The 16,541-nt window shown below is 40.0% G+C and overlaps 1 protein-coding gene across 1 annotated transcript; it reads left to right on the top strand.

Annotated features, from left to right (window-relative positions):
• The first annotated feature begins 11,226 nt into the window (after positions 1-11,226).
• On the top strand, positions 11,227-12,210 carry LOC138871050 (uncharacterized). The gene has a single exon (XM_070148901.1). The coding sequence runs from the start codon at positions 11,227-11,229 to the stop codon at positions 12,208-12,210; it is 984 nt and encodes a 327-aa protein (XP_070005002.1).
• The last annotated feature ends 4,331 nt before the right edge of the window (positions 12,211-16,541 follow it).

Raw genomic sequence — 16,541 nt, 5'->3', positions numbered from 1 at the left:
TACCACCAATTTTCGATGACTGGGCAGTGCAGGCCTTCACTCAAGTTTTGAACGAACGAAGCTCGGTGGATACGAAACAGCTAAAGCAGAATTTGGTTGAATACCTCGCCTTGACTTGGTCGGATTTTCATAACCGATACTAATCAAAGATCAGGGTCGAGGACGACTAATTAGGAGCCCCCTCGGGCTCGGTATACCCAAGCAGGCTTCTGGTGAAGGAGCCAAAGTCAAACAAAGAAAGGTACCAGCCATACACCGAAGACAGGAGAAATGCCCCGAGGCATAACGTACCCCGGAATGATTGAAAAACGGATCAAGGGTAAAATCCTCGGGGACTCGTCAATAGAGTAGGGTTCGATAGACACACAAGGCTGACAGAGGCACCCCGCCTATTGGAATACTACTTCAACGTTGATATTTCTGATATCGTGTTCGCCATTAGTAACATCAGAGACACCAGGTGGCCAAGGCATGTACAATCAGATCCTTCACAAAGGAACCATAACTTAGTGAGTGAATTTCACAACACACACGGTCACATGACCGAAGATTGCCGGTAACTCCGGAAAGAGGTAGCCCAACTACTCAGCAAAGGTCACCTCCGGGAATTCCTCAGTGACCGAGTCAAAAATCAGTTCCGGGAAAGAGAGGCGACCAAAAAGAACAAAGCAGATGAGCTGCAACATGTCATCCATATGATCTTTTGAGGTGTCGGTGCCCTGCAGGAACCCACGGTCAGGAGAACAAAAACATCCCTCACCAGGGAAAGCAAACTCGAGGCTCTATCTCAGCCCCATAACAACGCACTGGTAACTTCTTTTCTTGTGAATACATTTCAAATTAAACATGTTCTTGTGGATCCAAGTAGCTCAGCCAATATTATCAGGTCGAGGGTGACAGAGCAGCTCGGACTGCTTGACCAAATTATGCCCGCCTCTCGAGTCCTCAACGAGTTCAACATGGCGAGCGAACAACGAAAAGGGAAACCACCATACCAGTCAATGTGTCCGGCACAACCAAAAACACCAATATCTCCACCATCAAAAGAGCTGAAGGATAAACAAACAGTGAAATAGCAACCACGAGATGTATTCTCGGCTATACCTGAATGAACAAATAAAGGATCGTACTATGTCCTCAGAGAAAATACTGAAGGCCTGCCGAGGCTCAAAGCGCCATCTCCACTAAGGTATAACCATCTCCCTTTTAATTTACACTTCACACTAACCTTTATGCAGATGTCCGACTGAGACAGTCGAAGCACTATATAGCTCGAAGACCTTAAGGTTTCAAAGCATACGTTGCACTCTTTTCCTTCGACCAATTTTTTATCCCGAAAAGGGCTTTACCGGCAAGGTTTTTAACGAGGCAACATCTATATGCTACCTAAGAAAAACTCAAAAAGTATTCAAGGCTTCTTTTGCAATCAACCTCGAATACTAGGGGGGCATCCCCTCAGAAGGTCACTTACTCGGAGAAGCCAAGATGTGCTAAATGGGGTCTCTATAGGAAAATAATGTACCGGGCCAATCGGTCGAATGAACTGTGTCCGTATATAATAATCGAGCCCTTACTAGCAAAAGACATGTATACTAGTACTAAGTAATCAAAGAATACTTTCCAAAAGCATTTTTCATTTCAAAGAAGCTCAGTATTTTTGCAAAAACGGATCCTCTGTCAAAAAACATCCCGAACACTTGGGGACTGGCATCAACAATTTGAAACGATGTGATGCCCGGGTCGGAGCTTCAAACTTGTAAGCCCCCAATGAGGCAACATCAAGATCACAAAATAGCTCCAGAGCCAAAAATGTCCCAAAAACTCGGGGACTGGCGTCGAAAACTCAAGGCCACATGACCTTCGGGTCGGAAACCCCAAAATTGTAATACCTCAATGAGGCAATACCTAATTTACAAGTAATGTCTCCCGATCCAAAAAACCCTCGATGACTTGGGGACTGCCGCCAATCGCCACCCCCATCGACTTATCAAAACCCAAGACCACAAGACTACATGCGGGCAGCCTCGGTATCGTAAGACCTATATAAGGCAATAACAATATCTGTAAGACCTCAAGTAAGGCATGAACCATACTTGTACCAAGTAGCCAAAACTGTAAGACCTCAAAGACATGTAAAACTTTTAAGACCTTACTAAAGGCATAATCCTGATCTTAAAGTTAAGGCTATATATTGAACTTGTAAGACCCCTAAAAAGGCATATCCTCGATATAGACACCGAAACTACTTCACTCTGGGACTGAGAGGCTCTGGAAAAAAATAAATAATTACGGTCACAAGGTTGTACCAGCCAAACTAACGCGACTCGGGGACGCCAGATCGTCCGTATAAAATCATAGGCCTTCGATTACTTCGAAACTACTTCGAAAAGAACCAATTAAACAGACTACCCTCTGTGAGCATGTGATTTTTTTCCTATACAAAATACTCCTATAAAATCAAAGAAAATAGATTTTTTCCAATTATTTGCCATTTTATAGGATTTTTGTAGGATTTTATTAATTGTTTGCATTTTTGTGCACGTTTAACTTTCGTTAAAAAAATCAAATCATAAAAAATTATCGAAAATACCATGCATTGCATTTAGATTTTGTTTTTTTACATTTTTTACGATTAATTAGTTAATTATTTATTTTATTGAAAATGAAAATCACAAAATGGCTCATTTTTACAGTTTTTGTTTTTTTAATTCTTAGATTAGTGATTTCTCTCTGTTAGTTTAGTTTAGTAATTATTATAAAATTTATAATTAGATAATTAGTTTAATTTTATAATTTAGATTAATTTAGGAATTTAATTTAGGATTTTTAATTAAAGAAAAAGAAAAATGAAATAAAAGGTTAATTGAAAAGAATGGATTTGTTTTGAAATTGGGACATTTTAATGCCAAATCCGTTCCCAAATTTGCTCAGGTCCAAGCCCAAATCACCAGCCTACCCGGTCCACCCCCGGTGAAATGAAACGACGTCGTTCGCTGGTTTTTCAAAGCCAGCCGTTGATCTCACATGATCTAACGGCTGGGAACTGGCCTTTCAATAAATTTATAAGTGTCCGAACTCCAGACCCTCCCCCCATTGAACTCCCCTCATTTCTCATTCGTCTCCATATCTTTTGAAACCCTAGCCGCCCTCTTATTCCTACACCGGCTCTGTCGTGCTCCGCCACCGGAAATCGCTCCACGGTGGCAATAGCACTCCAAACACCACCAAAATTACACCCTATAATCCCCTTTCCCTACCCTTTCCAAATCTCCAAGCCATCACCTTTAAATCCTTTCCAAACACTTCGAATTTTAGATCTATGTTCCGAATCCCAAAACCCTAAATCACCCAAACAGCTCCAAAATCATACCCCACAGTCCTCACACCCCTCTAAACCCTAAACTACAATCAATTCCCTTCGAATCAGTACCAATCTCCTCGAATCTTGAATTTGAGACCCCAGAAACCCTAAATTCCCCTTTTCGATTTTTGTTTGAGGTTGGGTCATATGAACCCAAAACATCCATTAGTCGACTGTTCTGAACTTTAACAGTCGATTAATGATTGAACAATTTCATATCTCCCCCTTGAAAATGGGTCGAGTTCATGGTTGGTTGCTTCAACACGAACCTCAGGTTGTTTCTTCTTCCTCTTCTCTTATTCTTTATTTAGGGTATCATCTGTGCCTCTTGCCTTCATGTTCGATTAGCTTTTGTTTTAGTTACATCACAAATCATTATGTCTGTTACTTTGTTTAATTTTTGCCTATTTTTTCATATTGGTTAAGAGCATGATGAATTTCGTAGTTGTTTAGGAGTTCAATTTCAATTACCTAAAAGTTAGGATAGTTAAGTTAATTTTTAGGGTTTTGCTGAAATTTGACTGTTTTATTTTCTTTTTTGTGTTCCGTTTCCTCTTTGTATCCGTTTGTTGGATGTGCATTGATCAGAATGGTTTTAAGTAATTCAATCTATTTTGACAAATCTTTGACTAGTTATTAGAAAACTTTAGTTGTAAGTTAATTACTCTGTCCGATTGCATATAATTAAGTTAATTTATAGGTTTCTTTCCATTTGGCATGTGTTTGTTTAGTTATTATTTGGATCTAGGCTTAAAACTTAGTATTTATTCAAGTTTAATTAGATGAATTTGTCATTAGATCCTTAGTACCTTAGACCTTAGTTTAATTCAAGAAATAAATACCCTAGGGCTGCAAATTGAAACAAGTTTTTAGAAATCCTAATCACTTACTTTGTTTCTAGAAGGTCCAAAAAGACTTCTAGAATCACAATAGGATCAGAATTGTTTAGAATTGAAATATCTAGCAAATTAAAAGGGTAAAGCTGGATTTTTCCACATGGTAAATATCATAAGGTTCTAGTATTTTGGACAGTTGCCCCCATTTTTAGCAATAATGCTGAAATTAGGTGGGAAAAAGGACATACAACTGTCAAAAATGTTGTACTATTCTGACATTTTCAGAATTGGGTTAGAATATTTCCTTTTTTATGCCATTTTTTGTACACTCTATAAAAGAAAAAGAATTCACTCATTCTCACGGACACTCATTAGCATACATACCTAAAAGTTTCTCTGAAACAAAGATCCAGTCCTAGCTTTTTTCCTATTTTTTCCTTCTTCACAAGATTTGGAAGGAATTTTCTTTGAGTACTGGTTTTTGGAGTCAAGTTCTGGGTTGATACTAAAGTTGTGGGGTTATATACTGTTATTTTTTCCTCGACTACTTCTATTTGGTCATCACTGCTGAAATTCACTCTTCTATTTTCTTACCTTTAGCTAGTCTTTTAGTTGTTTTTTCTGCAATCAGTTATGTGAAACTCCCATGTAAATCTTCTTAGAATATAAAATGAGAGTTTGAATTACTAAATGTATGACCATGCTTTAATTCTATGTGTTCTTGGTGGGCTGACTATCATATCTGCTTACAGCTTCTCTCTGTGTTCACTAGTGGTTTTTGTTTGCTCATCTTAGATTAAAAGTATAAATCAGGACTGATATGGTGTCCATTGAGGAGTAATTTATATTGTAAAATTTGATAACTCGTTATTAAACACTTATTTTGTAGTAATAAATGATTATGACCTATTGTTTCACTCATTTGGTGTTTCTCATGGCCAATCTGATGCACAAGGAAAGTCCAGTGACTTTTCTCCTTGTAAATCATAGGGATTGATGGACAATACACACCACAGGAGCATGTTGAATAAGGATTAGTGTTCGAATGGGAGTTGAAAGAAGAACTACTATACATATTTTTGTTCATTGGTTATAGCTGAAATCGAAACTCATTAGTTGTAGTTAGTCAGCAACAGGGGATTTTTGAAATGTTTGAAGTTTAAATATCGGGGCAAATAAGGATTGGATTTCGGCATCTTATTTGTATAGCAAATTAGTTAATTTAGAAATTAACATTGTTGTAATATTTAAGCTTGTTATAATTAGATATAAGTATGGTTGATTTTGTAATGTTGAAGTGGTTATCCTTTGAGATTTTGGTGCCTACAAAACTTGTCGGGCTTGGCAAACACTCAGGCCCATATCCGTGGGGGTTTAATTATATCATGCTTTTCGAGTTCCGATGGTAGAACTCATCCAGCAGGTTGTGCTGGGTTCAAGCCTTTATGGGCCTAGGCCATTGGGCCTGGGCACTAAACCCAAAAGTTTGGCTCGATTATAAAGTTTATTTTGTACACATATAGTATGAATGTATGTATTTTATGTCTTGCAAATCATGTTAGTGAAATCAATCTTCGAATTTGGACTGTATTTTAAAGTTTTTGTTTCTGAATTTTCTATAACAAAATGAATCATTTCTGCAATTCTTTTTTTTTTGGCAAATAAGTAAGCTTTAGAACGTAAAGGGTAGATAGACCCAGCTACTAAATGATTGTAACTGGGGCCGCCTAATACGAGCTCAATGTGAGCCAACTCTTTGGTTAGAAATCAGGCATGTCGAGGCCTTTATATTTCACTTTTGGGCCAAATTCTGAGCCCAACGCAGTTTTCAAGGTTGATTAATCCTTTGCTAATTGATCTAATAGGCCACTGCCGGCCCCAAACCTCTTATCAAAAAATGATTAAAATGCATATACCCCAAAACATGTTCGTAACTAATAACTTCTGTTAAGTTCAAATTAGTTTTAAATTAGAACACCTGTTAGTTTGCCTTAATTGAGTACAAATTTTTTTAAAAAAAATAAATTGAGGTGTACCAGACACAAACAAAATCCATAACCAATGGCCCTCACATTAGTGTTAACTTAGTATAGAAAAACACGCTTTTAAACACTCGTAGTTTGTTTTAGGCACGTTTTATAATAAAATTATCATAGCTACGGGTACGGTTCTCATGACGTAGCTGTGATACCTAATTTCTAAATTCGGGAGTATATTTATGTGACCCCGTCCTAAATTCTAATAACTTTAATAAATTAAAGATGTTGTAAGTCATGGGTACGGTTTTCGTGACATGATTCGCAATGTGTATCAAACAAACAAGTGTACGACAATCGTAACTTGTTCCAGAATAGTTTCTTAAAATAATTAAAAGCAGTTTAAAAGTTTAAAAATGCACACTAGGTTTAAAACATGTAGTACAACAACAATAACAACAACAACAACAACCCAGTGTAATCCCACAAGTGGGGTCTGGGGAGGGTAATATGTACGCAGACCTTACCTCTACCCGAGAGGCAGAGAGGCTGTTTCCAGGAGACCCTCGGCTCAAAGAGGCAACAAGAGACACTATATTAGTACTATCAATAGACTCATAATAAAACAACATAAAATACCATAAAATCCATAACATAACATAAATACCATAAAAAACAAAGTAACAACAATATAAGAGATATAGGAAATACGAGAAAGATGTAAGGTATTAATACACAGCAGATAAAGCCCATCATCAGTAGTTGATCAATAGCATCCTAAGACTAACTCCTAACTGGCTAGTCTCACTCTAGTGCGCTGTAAAAAAGACATCACAATTTCCCTAACCTACAACCTTAAAACATGTAGTAAATCAGATAATTAGGCCAATTTTAATAGTTTAAGCGACCGTGCTCGAACCACGGAACCCGAAAATGCTTAACACCTTCTCCCGGGTTAACAAAATTCCTTACTTAGAATTTTTGGTTTTAAATAAAGTTGATTTCCTCGATTTGGGATTTTAAAAATAAATCGATGACTTGGGACACCAAATAAATTATCCCAAGTGGCGACTTTAAAAGAATTAAATAAAATTATCCCATTTCGAATAATGTCATTTAAGCTGGAAAAACTCCCTTATATCACCCTCTCAGGTGGTAAAAAAGGAGGTGTGACAGCTCTGGCGACTCTGCTGGAGATCAAGAACCCAGAATCTCTGGTTTAGGGTTTAAGAATTCGAGCTTAGAATAACTGTTATATTTGGCTTTATTTATTATCCGAATTCTACATGGTTGGGCCTAATGTGCTAAATGTCATTTTTTACCGCTTTGATATTATTTGAACTGTATATAAACTGTTACGAAACCCTTCTCTTCTTGCCTTCGAGAATGTGTACGCTGGCGTGAGTCCTCTTCTGTTAGTTTCATACCTTAAATTAGAGAGAGGCTCGGACAAGTTACAAAACCGGATGGCCTTTTGGTTCCCGGTACGTAGCCCCCCCTACGGCTCGAGTTGTCCTCTCAGGTACACCAAGTGTAGAACAATATACCCAAGTTTTAAAACCTAGAATAACTTAGTCTCATGTCGGATCCCTAGTAGGAAAGTTTGTTTGAATCATGTGCATTTGATTTTGGGGACTCAACACAGGGGTTGGGTCCGTCTAGGACGGGTGGATCCCAGAATCAAAAGACCATTCTGATGCATTTTTTATGTGCTATTTGTAAAATTATTTGCTTCGGTTTACATGTTGACTGGTTGCTAGAATAAGTAGGAAGTTGGAAAAATAAAATTGAGGTATGAGAGAGATGATTACCGCCCTTTGAAAAACCTAGTGTCCAAAATATACCAAAACTCTGCCGAAATTTTGAAAAAAAAAAGAGAGAAAAGAGAAAAAAGGAAGAGAAAATGGTTTCAAAATACTTCATGTTTTCTGTTATGTCAAAACTAACCAAATTATGCGAGTTTAATTCTTACCGGATGTGGGATACGTAGGCAACCCTCATCGAGTCCAGCCCCGTTTTTGCAAAAATAACTCAAAAATTTGAAAATGTTGTCATTTGTTGTCAAAAATAAAATGGTGATGTCGTTTTTGTCTTAATGAGCCAAACGCCCCGACGGGGCGCCGGAAGGCTGTATTTGCAAGAATAGTCGTCGAGGGTTTCTTTACCAATTTTTTTGCTACCTAGCAAGCACAGCCCTAAAATCTTCCTTTTCGAAGTGCTGAAGGGCCGTACTTGCAAAAGTAGCCATGTTTATTTAAATTTTTTTCAAAAATGACCTCTTTTATCAGTTTAATAAAATTCACTTTGTTTTAAACCAATCATCTTTATCTAAATGTGCAGAATGAGCACGAGTCAAAACTTACCAATGAAGGTCATGACCAATAATCCTTTGGAACTACACATGTGGTGGGAAGATTTGGGTAAGCAAGGACGAGACATGGTCAACTAGTATTTGGGAGCGCTCACCGGATTACTAAAGATTTAGCCTAGGGAGACATAATAAAAGCATTGGTTACATTTTGGGACTCGGCGCACAATGCTCTGCATTTTTCGGACTTTGAACTCACACCTACTTTGGAGAAGATAGCGGGATATGCTAGGTGTACTGAGGCTCTAAGACATAAATACCTGGTCGCTCCAAGGGCTATCACCCCGCACAAGTTTCTAGATTTGCTAAAAATAAGCAGGCAGGTCTAGTATGCAGATTTAGATAATGTGTTTTCCACTCTATACTTCATATACCGGCGGTACAGACACATAGGGGGATTTGAAAGCCCGGAAAGCAGAATTTGTATTAGAAGGAACCAACCAAAATGGGAAGAGCATAGATGCTTCGCTTTCATGGTGGCATTCTTGAAACTTCTAGTATTTCCCAGGAAGGACGGGAATATTGATCTACGGGTAGACGGAGTTGTCAATACTTTGATTACCAATGCCAAGAGCACTGTTGCACCTATGATAGTGTCTGAAACATTCCGATCTCTCATCGCTTGCAAAGCCGGATTGGATTTTTTGAAGGTTGCAATTTGTTGCTACAAATGTGGATGATTGAGCATATATGTCATCATCCTCGGTACATGAATTACAGGTCGACAAGGAAAAACTGCATAGAGGAGTTTGATACAAAGGTCGATGGGTTCAAGATGCCGGAAGGGGTCGTAGATTGGATATCTTGCCTCCGCTCCATAACTAATGATAAGATAGAGTGGACTTTGGGTTGGCTTCCTGTTAATGAGATTATATACATGCCTTCCATCGGTCCTCACTTCCTCCTGATGAGTCTTGGAAGTATCCAGCCTTATGCACCGTACCGGGTTTTGAGACAGTTGGGAAGATGCCAAATAATTCCCAAGGACAAAGACCTTAGCATTCATGCAGTCGAGATCCGTGTTGATGGTCAATTTCATAAAGCAGTGGATCGCCAGATCTGGAGTGAGTGCCAATACCTTACAGCAAACACCCGAGTGCGTGATTTATCCAAGGGTGAAGTCTCGTCCGGTTACCTTGCTAGGTATAAAAGAAGTGTTGAGTTCGGAAGACCAGCCAAAAGACCCCACCTCCAAGAATTTATTGAAGCATCAGAGGAACAATGGGATTGGCTGGCTAAAGAAAATGAGTATATGGCCACCATAAACAAGTTGGAAAAGCAAATCAGGGATCTTAAATTTGATAATGGTTTACAAGTTGCTGCAGATAAGGGTGAAAATAAGAAGTTGGCCCAAGAAAATGAAGTTCTCTAAGCCCAGATCCAAAGAATGAAGATAGCTGTCGAGAATCCGGAAAGGATCCAAACAGATGAAAGACTCATAAATGGTCTAAGGAGGATGATATGTGAGTACGGGAATGATTTGGAAAAATTCGAAGGTAGTCTGGAAAGAGCTCGAGCATAGTTGGCAAAGAACGTAGAGGGACGAGCAGAGTTTGTTCGGCAATTAAAAGGGAAATATGATAGAGAAGTCGCAAGCCTGAAGAAAAAGCTAACTACCCTCGAGAATGAAATGGCTGAACAAGCAAAGAACTTTAAGGCAGAAAGGGAACATTGTTATGCGATGATGTCTCGGCTAGAAGAGGACATGCAACAATTGCAGGGGCAAAACCATAAAGACACCCAAGTCCTGGAAGCGGGGTCTCAACAAATTGGACGCTTACTCCAAGAGAAAGGCATCATTAGGGAAAGGGTTCGAGCAATTGCTGACAATATCGTCATGAAATGCCATGAATGTGAAGACATGACTAGATCTACCTTCTTCGCCGCAGTGATGACCTTTGTTTGCCAAATAATGAATGACCTGGACCGCATCCAAGGAGATCTTTCATGTATGCCCGTGGCTTGATCGACTGATGTCCCGCGGGCCCCTGGAGTAGCTTTGGAAGCACTCATGTATTCTTGATTTTCTTTTCGAGTCTGTATTTCAGTTTCCATTTCTAGAGTCTATTTCGAGTCTGTTTTTAGTTTTTCAAGTCTTAGAAAGGTATGGTGGAGTCATTGTAACAGAAAAATTAGAAATTTTTATTTTAATGAAAAAAATTTGAAAAAAAACAAAAAATGTTTCTTTCTTTTAATTTCGAATTTATTCCTTGAACTACGTGATGATCTGATTTATGCAGCATCGTGATATGTAGGCAATCCTCATAGGATCCGGTCATGGTTTTAGATAACTCAAATAAGAGAGAAAATGACGAAAAGAGAAAACCAGAAAAAAAAACCAGAATAAGAGAGAAAACAAGAATAAGATAGAAAACAATAAAAGAGAGAGTGCAAAGAAAAGATAGCAAATAACAAGAAAGAGAAAAAGAAAAGAATGATGCAAAGATCTGGGAGATAAACAAAAGTCGGAATGAGACACGCAACCGCTGCAAAACATGTAGAAACACATTTAACTGTCTAGGTGCATTGCATTCCCCAATGTGTGATTCCCTATGTGTTAATTGTCTCAAACTAACAGGTTTGTTGTGTATGCTGATGAGATCAGGTTATGTTCTTTAAGGTGGTTGGTTTTGTGGTAGCCTGGCTTCGCACCCGTACTTTACAAGGTCCAAAGGAAGTGTCGAAATGACGTCAAAAATTCAGCTACCAACAATTACCCCCTCATATGATAGCTCATTGTTGGTGATCCCGATGTTAGAGTCAGCAGCCGCTGAAGAGAACAGGTCACTGCGCCGCCGCATGTTGGAAATGTGGGAAGCTTTATCTAATCGTAGAGAGCCGCCTAGTGCAATACCTGGTTTTCCTGAACTGATTCCCAGAACAAGTGGGACCTCCAACATCCCTATAAATTACCCGTCCACCCCATTCGGATACCCCACTATGTCAGCCCATTTCACCAGAACGCCTTTTAAGGTTCGTCCCCAGACTCTAGTTTCGGGAGTGTCTTCTAACATATTCACCACACCACAAACTTCGGCTACGATACGGTTAACATTGCCCATTCCAAGTTTTGAGTTGTCATCCTTTACTTTCCAAATACCACCTTTCCAATCAGACATGGCTCATTTCACCACCAATTCTTACCCTGAACAACCTCGGTATGAGTTTACCGTGGGACCAGAGAGAACAACAAAGAATCATGAGCAAGAGGAAATCACTCGAAAAATGAAAAGCATGGAACAAAGCCTCAAGAATATACAAGGCTTGCGTGGCCAGAAAAGTGTATCCTACGCTGATTTATGTATGTTCTCGCATGTTCATTTTCCTATCGGTTTTAAGACTCCCAAGTTTGAAAAGTATGACGGACATGGGTATGCCATAGCTCACCTGAAGAGGTATTGCAATCAGTTGAGGGGAGCGGGCTGGAAAGAAAAGCTCCTAATGGCTTACTTTGGAGAGAGTCTAGTTGGAATTGTGTCTGAATGCTATATGGACCAAGACATCTCCCGCTGGCACATATGGGATGACTTGGCTCGAGACTTTGTTAGACAGTTCCAGTACAACGTGGACATAGCTCCAGATAGAAACTCTTGTCTAATCTCAAGAAAAGGTCTTCGGAGAGCTTCCGAGAGTACGTCGTCGAGTGACGTGAGCAAGTTGCCAGGGTGAAACCCCCGATGGATGAAATCGAGATGGTCAGTGTCTTCCTGCAAGCCCAAGAGGTTGATTACTTCCAAAACATGATGTCCGTTATGGGCAAACCATTTGTGGAAGCCAAAAAGATTGGAGAAATAGTAGAGAATGGTTTGAAAACGGGTCGCATCCTGATCCATTCGGCTATAAGAGCTACTTCTCAAGCAATCCAGAGTAGGTCAGGGGGCGCGGCAAACCAGAAAAAGAAAAAAGAAGTGACAATGATGGCCTCAGGTTTGAGAAACCCCCGTCAACCCCGAGGTTACTTCAGTTCCTCCTCAAACACCCCGCAACATTATTACCCTCACCAAGATGTGGCATACGCCATGACTCCTCAGCCATATGCAGTGATGAATACCAAGCCATACGCTTGGCCACAACAACAGTATAACCAGAACCGAGCTCCACCTCTCGGAAATAACCCTCCTCACCAAGCTCGATATAATCCCTGTCCCCCACAAAATAATTTTCCATATAATGACCCTGCCCGTGAGCCACCCAAAAAGAACAACTTCACACCCATTAGTGAGTCGTATTCCAGCCTCTTCCCAAAGTCGGTCCAAATGGGTCTGTTGCAGCCCCTACCTCCAAACAGACAAAATCCAGAGTCGCCCTCCTACTGACCCAGTACCTGACGTGCTTATCATTTAGGAGCAGAAGGGCACGACACTGAGGATTGTTGGACCCTAAAAAGGGCGGTTTAAAACCTGATAGAACAAAAACGGGAAGTAATAAGAGATGAAGAGATCCCCAATGTAACCAATAACCCATTACCAGCTCACAACAATGGGATGGTTATTGGGATGATCTGTGAAGACAAAGAGTTTGACCCGGCTTTGAAAGTTATCATTGCTATTGCTAATGTTGAAAAGAAGACCAAAATGGTAGCAAAGCAAGCTAAGGATGAGAAGAAAAACAATCTCATTCCTCAAAGTGTAGAAAAGGTTGTGGAAACCAAGACCAAGGCAGTACCTTCTAAAGATGTCGTTCTATATGTTCCTAGAGCACCCAGGAAAGAAACGTTTGTGTTAAGACCCCCCAAAAGGTTTGAGAAAAACAAGGTCACGCTGACGGTACCAAAGATGTACGTACTAAAGGGGATTTATGTGGTGCGGGGGCCGGTAATTTCACCCAGGTTGACTGAGCCCATGGTTATCAGCCGCGTACCACAGAAGCCTATGAAGGATCCTACTGCCATACCTTGGAACTACAACAAAGCAGTAGTGACGTACAATGGAAAAGAAATCATGGGGGAAGTGAATGAAACAAACCCGTCTGGGAAGTACCTCAATGTGGAAGAAATGAACAATGACAAATAGAAGCGTTTTCCGCTTAAAAAGCCAGTCAATGCCGAAGAGGCAGAGGAATTCTTCCGAAAGATGAAAACTATGGACTACGATGTAATTGACCAACTCCTAAAGTCTCCTTCCCAGCTCTCACTTTTATCTCTACTCATAAGCTCGAGTGAATATCAGAAAGTGTTGATAAAAACCCTTAATGAGGCATATGTTCCGGTCGAGACCACTATTGAGCAACTGGAAAGGATGGCGGAATGATTCTTTGAAGTCAACCGGATTTCATTTAGAAGAAATGACTTGCCACCGGAAGGGGCTGCCCATAACAAAGCTCTTCATTTGATAGTTAAATGTGAAGGGTACTATGTGAAAAGAGTCATGTTGGATGGCGAATCTGGGGTTGACATATGTCCTCTCTCAACTCTGCAAAGAATGGAAATTGGGACTGAGAGAATCAGGCCTAACAATGTTTGTGTACGTGCTTTTGATAGAGTCAAGAGAGACACAATAGGGGAGATTGATTTGATCTTAACTATCGGTCATGTGGATTTTGAAGTCGCATTTCAGGTTTCGGACATGGACACCTCCTACAATTTTCTCCTAGGAAGGCCTTGGATCCATGCTGCAGGGGTCGTACCTTCTACTCTACACCAATTTTTTAAGTTTGAACACGAAGATCAGGAAATTGTGGTTCATGGAGAAGATGAGCAATCAATTTACAGGGACCTGTCAGTCCTATGTCTGGAGACTAAAGAAGGTAGCGAGCACATAGTCTACCAAGCTTTTGAGATTGTGGTCGCATACCAATGTGAGGAAGCAACCCCGTGTCCTCAACCCTTCTTGTCTAAAACATCATTCATCATGGTTGTCAGTGAGATGATCAGGCATGGCTACAAGCCCGGGAAAGGGCTCGGGGCATTATTGCAAGGCATTATGAAGCCAATCACCTTGACTTCCAGTGAGAACTTCTTTGGTGTTGGTTTCCAAGCTATAGAAGCCAACGTGAAATGGGCTAAAGAACGTAAAAACGACGGGTGGGTTCTACCTCAGTCGGTCCTGCATCTCGCCAAAACTTTTGTTAAACCAAGGTACATAGAGAAAGAAGATGGGGCCTTCACAACCGAGGAAATTGAGGACATCTGTAGGACAATGAGGCAAATATTATATGAGGCTCACATGGTCCAGCTGGGTGAAGGCTCGAGCACTGCTGAGGTGCAGTATATGGGGCCCAATGCCAAGCTTCAAAATTGGAAGGCTACTCCATTCCCAGTCAGGCGGGAATCCCGATAGTTCAGTCTTGCCATCTTTTCTACATTCCGAGATATTTCATGGTGTAACTCGAATGTCTTTAGTTTATTGTCTTTAAAATTCCAATGTAAACCCTTCTATCTTCAAATTCAATGAAATGAAATCAATATTTCATCGTCTATGAATCTCTTTCTTTACTCTTTCTAATTTTGTTATTTTTCTTATTTCTTCTTTCAGTTCTAATAATGCGGACTTAAATAGCATGACATACTTGCGGACTTCATGCCCATATCCTAACACGCTGTCTAACTGTGAAATAATGAATCAAGAACCAGAATACGATAAAGATGAGGCTTTTAGGGAAATAAATCGAGAATTGGAACAATTTGAGAATAAGACTAAGCCAAACTTAAATGAAACTGAGCAAGTTAATTTGGGTAGTTCAGAAGAGGTCCAAGAAACCATGATAAGCATTCACATGGATGAAAGGACTAGGGATGCATTGATACAACTTTTGTTTGAATTCAAAGACATGTTTGCCTGGTCCTATGATGATATGCTAGGACTGAGTGTTGATTTAGTGGTACATAAATTGCCAACTTACCCTGGTTACCCCCCTGTTCAATAAAAGCAGAGAAAGTTTAAAATGAATATCAGTGACAAGATTAAAGAAGAAGTCACCAAGAAGTTGAAAGCGGGTGTGATCCGAGTGGTCCGATACACCATATGGTTGGCTAATGTGGTCACACTGCCAAAGAAAGATGCATAAACCCGAGTTTGTATTGACTATCAGGATTTGAACAAAGCAAGACCCAAAGACAACTTTCCATTACCAAACATCCACATCATTGTTGATAACTGTGCCAAACATGAGATACAGTCTTTCGTAGATCATTATATTGGGTATCATCAATTCCTGATGGATGAAGATGATGTAGAAAAGATGGCCTTCACCACATCTTGGGGTACTTATTCTTACAGAGTCATGTCGTTCGGTTTGAAAAACACCAGGGCAACTTACATGGGAGCAATGGTTGTCATTTTCCATGACATGATGCACCAAGAAATTGAGGTGTATGTGGATGATGTGATCATTAAATCAAGAATGCAAGATGACCATGTTTGGGATCTGAGAAAGTTCTTTGAGTGTCTGTGTAAGTATGACTTGCAGTTAAATCCAGCCGAGTGCGCATTTGGAGTACCATCTGGGAAAATTTTGGGGTTTGTAGTCAGTCAGAGGGGAATTGAGCTAGATCCAACAAAGATAAATTCTATTCGGGATTTGCCTCCTCCGAGAACCAAGAAATAGGTTATGAGTCTGTTGGGTAGCTTGAATTACATCAGAAGATTCATTGCTTAATTGACTTCCACATGTGAGCCCATCTTTATGTTGTTAAAGAAAGATGCGGTGATTAGATGGACAGATGAGTGTCAGGAAGCTTTCGACAAAATCAAAGAATATTTATCGAATCCGCTAGTGTTGGTTCCACCTGAGTCGGAAAGGACTTTGTTTTTGTACTTGATAGTGCTTTTGGATGTGTTCTCGGGCAGCACGATGTGACCGGGAATAAAGAATAAGCCATATACTATTTAAGCAAGAAGTTCACTAGTTATGAAGCCAAATACAGTTTGTTGGAAAGAACTTGTTGTGCCCTAACTTGGGTCGCTCATAAACTTAGGAATTACTTGTTGGCCTACACCACTTACCTCATAAACAAATTGGATCCTTTGAAGTACATATTCCAAAAGCCGATGCCCACGGGA

The sequence above is a fragment of the Nicotiana sylvestris genome, chromosome 6, assembly GCF_000393655.2.
Source record: "Nicotiana sylvestris chromosome 6, ASM39365v2, whole genome shotgun sequence".
Lineage (NCBI taxonomy): Eukaryota > Viridiplantae > Streptophyta > Magnoliopsida > Solanales > Solanaceae > Nicotiana > Nicotiana sylvestris.
This window is presented reverse-complemented; position numbering and strand designations above follow the sequence as displayed.

Bases quoted from the DNA above. Each gene is read 5' to 3' on its own strand.
- LOC138871050 (XM_070148901.1), top strand. From the start codon at position 11,227: ATGACGTCAAAAATTCAGCTACCAACAATTACCCCCTCATATGATAGC.